The following is an 8,798-nucleotide window of genomic DNA, read 5'->3' as shown; positions in this document are numbered from 1 at the left end:
AAAAAAAAAAGTAAAAGTGTACACTCACGTGCCTTACAGGATATTAAACCAAAAAGCTAGAATTAACAAACATGCCAAATGTTTTCACTTTGAATCGTAGACACAGCTCCTATATTTTAGTTTTACAGAAAAGCATGTTTCTCAACATGCATCCAAAGTTTTCAATGTATTGTGGTTATAAGAGCAACATTTAACATAAGTGAAACTGCTTTAACCTAAATACGCTTACTGCTTAGGTACACTCACTCCTACAACATAACTAACTTGAGGAAAGCTGAAAATTGTTTTAACAGTTATGGTCAATACTGAACTTTGTTATTATGTCCTATATGAATGTTTCAGTGTTCAAAATTACTGAGCTTGAAGTTTTAAAACAATCTTGACTTCCACTTTACAGTAAGCATCGCGAGCATCAGCTGCAAAACTGTTAAACTTAATTTTTGTTTTCTTAAAAAAGGAGAAAGACAAAGAAAGAAAGAGAGAGAAAGAAAGAAAGAGAAAGTTAGTTAGTTGACCAAGAGTGATCAATTATATTTCCCGTTTATACCAATCATACTGGATATACTAGACATCCCTCCCATTCTATTCAACTCCCATAAATGCACAGCTTTTATTTCTGTAGTAGCTGTTTAGTGCTCCTTATCAACCTAAGCAAGGTTTGACTGATAGTCACTGGAGTTTTCCTGCAGAACTTGGTCATACCCACTCATACTGCTCTGACCACCATAACCACCTCCATAACCACCACTCAGCTGCTGGCTAGCAGGACCCCCATAACTAGACTGGTTGGATAAGCCCATCCCTCCCATCATTTGACTATCATAAGCACCACCACTTGCCCCCGCTGTAGAATTCAAAAAGAGTTCTACATAGCTGTGATCATATGCCCCTCCACTTGTTCCTGCTGTAGAATTTAAGAAGAGCTCCACATATCTGTGTTGCATATTAGCTTTGTCTTTTGCCATAGCTGCCACAGCATCTTCATGAGTAGCAAATTCAACATCTGCCTCGCCAGTAACTCTGCCATCGGGTCCAATTTCAATGTGTACTCTCATGGGGTTAAGAGGTGAGAAGAAATTATAAATATCATTCTCAGTGGCTCGGTAAGGTAACCCCCTCATGTGTACACAGTGCCCTGTGGTGCTTTGGAAACTGGACCCACCATCTCCATATCTATGATCAGACATTCCTGAAAAACAGTAATTGAGGTCTCTTCCAAATCTATCAGACCCAAAGCCATATCCATCATTATAACCACCATAGTCATCATAGCCTCCATACCCTCCACCATAGGCACCTCGCCTCATCCTTTCAAACCCAGCTCCCCTACCAATGCTATTATACCCTCTGCCAGCCCCTGGCCTATCATAGGGACCTGGCCGCTGCATAGCCATGAGCTTTCGAGGGGGATCATAGTGGGTTCGGACTTCAGCTCGGCTACTCTTAAAGATTTCAATGTACCTGTGCCCTATTCTTTCCTTGTGTTTCTTTAAGGCCTTCTCAGCTATCTCCTGCGAAGCAAATTGCACAAAAGCCTCCCCTGTGCTTCGCCCCTGAAAGTCCACTGGCAGTGTCATCCCATTTGGCACAATTTCCAACCCTGAAAAGAACTGAACAATCTCTTCCTTGCTACAGCCAAATGGGAGTCCTCTAAGCCGGACGAAGCCATCATTGGCAGTATCAGGACTATTCGGACCTGTATGCTTCAACACCCAATCCATTTCAACACTGTTGGACTTGAATACTTCAACATATCTGTGTCCCATGGTTTCTCTGTCCTTCTTCAAAGCCAATTTCACTTCATCTTCGGATTCAAGTTCAACAAATGCTTCACCACTTGGTCTTCCTTCTCTGGTGTAGATGAAACGAATACCTGATGTGCCATTTTGGATCTTGCAATCAGAGAAGAAGCGCATCACTTCATCAGCTGAGCAGGACCAGGGTAGGCCCCTGACCTTCACCACGAAACCCTCCCTGCCTTCTGTGCTCAGCATCATGGTGAATGTTGGGTTCTTGATGGCAAGCTTGGCTTAATGGGATTGTGGGATGGCTGAAAAAATAAATTAGAGGACTATTGTTATGGAAAAACATTCATAATAAAACAAAAAAGAAAACCATTAATAAAAGACTGTTATGCTGATAGCTCTTTTATATCTGTAAAAAAAGGCTACACCAAATTTTAACTTATTCATTTATTAAACAATTATTTATTCCACGTCTATTATGTGTTGAGTACCATTAATGGTGGTATTTCTGGATAGTAAGATGATGGCAGCTTTTTATTTCAGGAAATTTTTCTTCTTTGGACATTTCTGTATATTCTAAGTTTTCTGCACTGACCATGTATTAACATTATAGTGTTATCATTTAAGCCTTTTAGCTTAAAAAATTAACAGCAAGAAGGAGAGGTGTACTGGCACACACCTATAATCCTAGCACACTGGGAGGCCGAAATGGGAGGATCATTTGAGCTCAGGAGCAAGAACAGATCCTATCTCTACCAAAAATTTGAAAAATTTAAAAAATCAGCCAGATGTGGCAGCCTATAATCCCAGCTACTGGAGGCTGAAGCAGGAAGATCACCTGAGTCCAAGAGTTTGAGGTTACAGTGAACTATTATCATGTCACTGCACTCTACTCAAGGAGCAACAGAGAAAGCGATATTATCTCAAAAAAATTAACAGTAAGAAAGTAAGTGCAAGATGCTAACAAATAAAGGATGGCTATATCTAATTCTATAAATATGAAAAATTCCACTAGATTATAAGATGAAACAATTAAAAAATCCATTGATATCCTTATTATAGTGGCACACCTGTAATCCCAGCACTTGGGAGGCTGAGGTAGACTGCCTGAGCTCACAGGTTCAAGACCAGCCTGAGACACAGTGAGACCTGGTCTCTAAAAACAGCCAGTCATTGTGGAGGGCTCCTATAGTCCCAGCTACTTGGGAGGCTGAGGCAAGAGAATCGCTTAACCCCAGGAGTTTAAGATTGCTGTGAGCTACGATGCCACTGCACTCTACCAAGGGTAACAAATTAAGACTCTGTCTCAAAAAATATATATATCCTTATCACATAAAGACCTCATGCAGGCCAAGTGCAGTGACTCACACCTATAATCCTAGCACTCTGGCAGGCCGAGGCAGGTGGATTGCCTGAGCTCACGAGTTCAAGAACAGCCTGAGCAAAAGTTAGACTCCGTCTCTACTAAAAACAGAAAAACTAGTCAGGTGGTGTGGTAGGTACCTGTAGTTCCAGCTACTGGGGAAGCTGAGGCAAGAGGATCCTTTGAGCCCAAGAGTTTGAGGCTGCTGTGAGCTATGTCGCCATGGCACTCTACCCAAGGCAATGGAGTGAGATTCTGCCTCAAAACAAGAAAAAAAAAAGAAAAAGAAAAAGCCAGGCGCAGTGGCTCATGCCTGTAATCCTAGCACTCTGGAAGGCAAGCTGGGGCAAGTGGATTTCTTGAGGTCAGGAATTTTGAGACCAGCCTGAGCAAGAGCAAGGCCCTGCCTCAAAAAATAGCCAGCACCTGTAGTCCCAGCTACTTTGGACACTAAGGCAAAGAGGATAGCTTAAGCCCAAGAGTTTGAGGTTTCTGTGAGCTATGATGCCACAGCACTCTACTGAGAGTGACAAAATGAGACTCTGTCTCAAAAAAAAAAAAATACCTCATGCCAATCAATAAATAAAAACTATTTTGGTCTAAAAGATAAAAGGAAAAAAGACATTATTGGGAATTCATGCATTCATTTTACAAACTTTTTTTTAGTTGCCAGGTCCAGTACTCGGCTCTGGCATACAAAAATCAGTAAGCTCACAAAGGCCTTATCGTTCTACAGGGGCACTGTATATCTTTACTAAAAAGATACAAGTGCAAATATACATTATATCTGCTATAAAAGAACTCTGTGCACAGTGGCAACAGAAAGGACAAGTTGGTCAATTCTATCTGTTGGAAGCAGAATGGTTAAATGTAGACTAATCCACATAGAGATGCATAAGAATATTTTTAAAATTATGATGGAATGTAAATACGAGGGGACAAAGTGAAAAAGAAAGCTGCAAAGTAGAGATCAGATCCTGAAGGCCTAGAATGAGGGGAATGACTTCATCTGAACTCTTTTAACAGATAACCCTGGCAAGAGTGTGGCACTCAAACCAGAAGGGGGTCAAAAACTCCAGAGATTAGTCAGAACCTGTCTCTTAAAGATATGTTAAGGGATTTGCCTAAGAAAACAGCAGTAAATTGGGGGAAGGTATAATCTACACAAATCAAAAAAGGAAATCTGCAGGACTTGATAACAAATTAAGCATGAGGGAACACAGGTTTACAAGGATATAGATTAGTCTGAGACCTGTTCAAGCCTCATCTATCATTGGAAATGCAAATTAAAACCAGAACTTAATACCATTTTTCACCTTGAATTAAATAGTAAGTTAGCGGTATTTAGGGTTCTCAAACTGATCCATTATTTCTGGCAAGGTTATTTGGTAATATGCATCACACCTTTTAAGAGTAAATCCGTTTCAGGTTATGTGTCCTTAAGGAGATGATATAAAATTCAAAAAAAATATTATGGAGCTATTATATTAAATTTATATATATTTTGTAAAAATAATTTATAAAAATAAATTATAAAATAATTCATATAATTTATAAAAGATATATAAATTTAATATAACAGGTCCATAATCTTTTTTGAATTTTGGATCATTAAATTCATTCTTTTTTTTTTTTTTTTTTGAGACAGAGCCTCAAGCTGTCCCCCTGGGTAGAGTGCCGTGGCATTACAGCTCACAACAACCTCCAACTCCTGGGCTCAAGCAAGTCTCCTGCCTCAGCCTCCCAAGTAGCTGGGACCACAGGCGCCCGCCACAACGCCCGGCTATTTTTTGGTTGCAGCTGTCATTGTTGTTTGGCGGGTCCAGGCTGGGGATTCGAACCCGCCACCTTAGGTGTACGTGGCTGGCGCCTTAGCCGGTTGAGCTATAGGCGCCGAGCCTGGATCATTAAATTCATTCTTAAATACTACTCTCTAAAATGTATTTAAGAAAAGTAGAATATCACATATTTAATTTTTAAAAATTTTTAATTTTTAAACTTACAAAAATATTTAATATGAGAAATTACTTATGGTATAATCTTAGGTGACCCAACATCACAGCTACTTTATAATCTCAACTGCATAAAAAATACAAGTTCACATATCCCTTGACACTGCTAGAATTTCTTCCAAGTATCTTGTCAAAATGGCAGGAAATTAGAAACCTAAATAGCTATCAATAGAGAGATGACTGAATGAATTATACTTTGTCCTTAAAAGGGAATGCTATGCAGCTGTTCAAGAGATCTACCGTGACCTAGAAAGATCTCCAAAATGTATTAAATGAAAGAATATACATAGTATGATTGAACTTACATTAAAATATAAGCATGCATGCATATTTGTATGCAAATACATAAAACATCTACAAACTTGTAAGAAAAGAAGAACTGAGGGTACATGTTAAATCTACTAAATGTAGAATATAAATATATTAACACAGTAATTAAGAAAATGCAGTGAAGGCTATGTTAACCAGTTGGATGAAAATATTTCAAATTGTACATAAAACCAGCACATTGTACCCCATAATTGCATTACTGTACACAGCTATGATTTAATTTAAAAAACTGTACAGAAAAGAAGAACTGGAGAGTGAAGGGAATTTACACTTCTTCCTCATATACTTACATACCAGTTTTAATTCTTTAAACTCATTGTATTGGAATTTTAAAGTTATCTTTCAAAAGTAGAAATTTTTTTTTAAAGTTAGAAAAATTAGTGGTTATTCTTAACAGTGGAAGGCTTTTTCTACTATATTTTGCCAATTTTTCATTAGTCTAAATTTTCTACAGAAAGAAAACTAAAATATGCTTGCTTTTCTGAGATGTGGTATAGTAAATTTTATACAATTTTCTAATTTTGTATGTGGATGATTTATCTGACATGGTCTGGAACACTGGGACTCCTGAAAAGAAAGTACAAATTGTAATAACTGCCATAAAACTACAATAGGAGGATGCAATTTAGCCAACGTTTACTAATTAGCTATTATATGCCCGGCGCACTGCATCTGCAGTGATAACAGCCTTCCTATAAAGCATCCTAAGGGCTCAGTGACAGATTTATAAATTGCTTTTTTTGCATGCCTTACCCCGGGGCTGACCCATTCCATTTAATATCCCTGCACCACTTTATGCCTTAAAAACTCCTCCGTAGTGGCAGAAAGGTTCTGCTTCATTACTGCGTCTCCTAGGAAGGCCTCTGTTGCCTGAAGTAGGAACCAGAACTCTAGTTGTGAGTTAAGAATTTGTGTATTTTTATGTGTTTATACACATACGTTTTACTATAGTAACGACATAAAGTTGAGTCTCCAAGTGGTGAATTACGTGTATTTTAAAAACTTATATTATACTGTTATTTTTTAAATATTCAAAATTGAACACGTGAATTGTTTTTTATAATGAGAAAAATAAACGCTATCCAAATACTCAATTCAGTAAAATCGTTTATTGGGCGTCTCTGTCAGGCACGCAGCATTTGCCTCGATGTGACTCCACAGACACAATTCACTTGGGGCCTCCCCCTACAGACAAACAATCAGGCAGCGGAGACTGTGTGCCTGAATGGATGGGCCAGCAATGGTACCGCTGGTCTCAATATCTGTTTTTCCTAACTCAGGGCCGTGGTTTTCAAACGTTTTTCACCTTACGGTTACTCTTAGGGGCCTCCCGAGATCGGCCCTGATAGACAGATACAAACACACACACACACAGTCACGAACGTCCACCATTTCCCCACCAGGCGCAGTAAAGGCGGCTTCCCGGCACTGAGATGGGGGGGAGGAGGGAGGGAGAGCGGGGGGAGGGGAAAGCAGAGAACGAAAAAGGCGGAGGCGGCCCCCGAACCCCGCTTTAGTCTCCATCACCACCACCCCCAGGTCCCCAGTTCCCACCCACACACCAACCTCTATCGATACCGGATAATTTTCCTCCTCCTTCCCTCAAACGGCTGTAGCGAGACGGTAGACGACGACCAGAACTACTTCTGCTCACGTAAGCGATTGATCACGTGAGCGCCTACGTCAGGTGAGATCTAAATCACGTGAGTAACGCTCGGCTTAAACTCTGGCTCACTGAGTTGCCGCACTTCCTTCTGGTATGGAAAAAAGGCGGGCTAACATCAAAAAAGAAAGAGTATGATTGGTTGGTGATACGTCTTACGTAACTGATCATTGGTCCGCCTCTGGGGATAACCGTCCCAGTTGCCTGAGAAACAGTAACGTCATTACTTAATAACTCATCGGTGATTGGTCCGCCCCTAAGGTTAAACTTAAAAGCCCAGGTTACCCGCGGAAATCCGTGGTGTATGACTCGGAGATGATACAGCTGAGCAGCAGAAGTCAGTCGCTGGGCTATGCACTTGCGCTTCGCTTCCTGGCCCTGGTTCTCTGGGGCAACCCTAGGGCTAGGGCACTGGACAATGGCTTGGCAATGACACCTACCATGGGCTGGCTGCACTGGGAACGCTTCATGTGCAACGTTGACTGCAGGGAAGAGCCGTATTCCTGCATCAGGTACCCCTTCCCTTTGCTTTTCTGTGTTTGCTTGTCTGGGCGTGCTTGGGGAATTTGGGGGGGAATCTTTGTGGGAACATTTAAGCCCAAGGGAGAGCTCCCCTACTGCTGCTGCTTTTTTTTTATCCCCAGCAAACTGTCTCGGCTTGGAACTGGCCCTAAACTTTCTCCGTATGACCCTTTCTAGGGTGGGAGTCCAGTGGTTCCTGTTCTCTTTCTCTACTCAATTCCATTCAGACAGTTCTTGGTAACTTCTGCTCTGCTTTTGCCGGGTGCTACTCGCGAGCACAGCTAGGGTAGGTAGGTGGGGACAAAGATTCGTGCTGGTTTTTTTCCCCTTTGAGGATCATGCATTCTTTGGCTGTAACTTGAGGGAGTTAGAGAGACTATACCATCTCTGAGCTCTCCCTCACCCCCTCACCTTGAGTGTGGCGGCAGGCTGGAAGGTTGACATGGAAGAAGTTTACAGAGTCACACTTTTGGGTGAGTGGCTGGATTTGACAGGCATTGAATATCTGATCCTCACAATCCTTATTTAAAAATTGGGATAACAACTTTTTTTTTACCTTAAGGAGAGAACTCAGAAAGGCTATAAAATAGCTCTTATTTAACACGGGTGCCCTTTCTATGAGCTGACCCATTTAAAGTACGTAGCACAGTGCCTGACCACCCACTAAACTGGGCGTGTAGAACGATTGCCCTTAAAACTCGGAATCCATGGAAAAATGAATGTAAATCTGCAAATGTGAATTTGTGTATTTTCCTAGAGAGGATATTTATCTTTCTAAAGATTCTCGGTGGGAGGGGTTGTGATTTTTAAAAGGTTAATCACTAACCGAGAGGATGGGCGCCCGCCTGGAATCCTAGTACTGTGGGAGGCCAAGGTGGGTGGATTGCCTGAGCTCAGGGGTTCGAGACCTGCCTGAGCAAGAGCAAGACCGCGTCTCTAAAAATAGCCAGGCGTTGTGGCAGGCGCCTGTAGTCCCAGCTACTCGGGAGGCTGAGGCAAGAGAATCGCGTGAGCCCAATAATTTCAGGTTGCTGTGAGCTATGACGCCAGAGTACTCTACCGAGGGCAACAAAGCGAGACTGTCTCAAAAAAAAGATTCCCCCCATCCTACCACCCAGAAATAATCACAGTTAAAATGTTAATATACAATTTTTTTTTTTTTT

General features: G+C 41.2%; 2 protein-coding genes across 2 annotated transcripts in view; one reads left to right on the top strand and one right to left on the bottom strand.

The window, feature by feature from the left end:
* Positions 1 to 427: 427 nt before the first annotated feature.
* Positions 428 to 7,203, bottom strand: HNRNPH2 (heterogeneous nuclear ribonucleoprotein H2). The gene is made up of 2 exons (XM_012813498.1): positions 7,017 to 7,203; positions 428 to 2,050 (listed from the first exon to the last, which is right to left on the bottom strand). Exon 2 carries the CDS (start codon positions 1,995 to 1,997, stop codon positions 648 to 650), a length of 1,350 nt encoding a protein of 449 aa, XP_012668952.1. The 5' UTR covers positions 1,998 to 2,050; positions 7,017 to 7,203; the 3' UTR covers positions 428 to 647.
* A 112-nt stretch (positions 7,204 to 7,315) lies between these two features.
* Positions 7,316 to 8,798, top strand: part of GLA (galactosidase alpha) — a 12,662-nt gene continuing 11,179 nt past the window's right edge. Inside the window, exon 1 of the mRNA XM_012813488.2 lies at positions 7,316 to 7,625. Within this exon, the coding sequence (XP_012668942.1) occupies positions 7,429 to 7,625 (197 nt within the window). The 5' untranslated portion in view covers positions 7,316 to 7,428. The remainder of the gene's footprint in view (positions 7,626 to 8,798) is intronic.

The sequence above is a fragment of the Otolemur garnettii genome, unplaced genomic scaffold (assembly GCF_000181295.1).
Source record: "Otolemur garnettii isolate 467f Iridium unplaced genomic scaffold, OtoGar3 scaffold00268, whole genome shotgun sequence".
NCBI classification, from domain to species: Eukaryota; Metazoa; Chordata; class Mammalia; order Primates; family Galagidae; genus Otolemur; species Otolemur garnettii.
The sequence above is the reverse complement of the archived record's forward strand: the minus strand, read 5'-3'. Positions and strand labels throughout refer to the sequence as shown.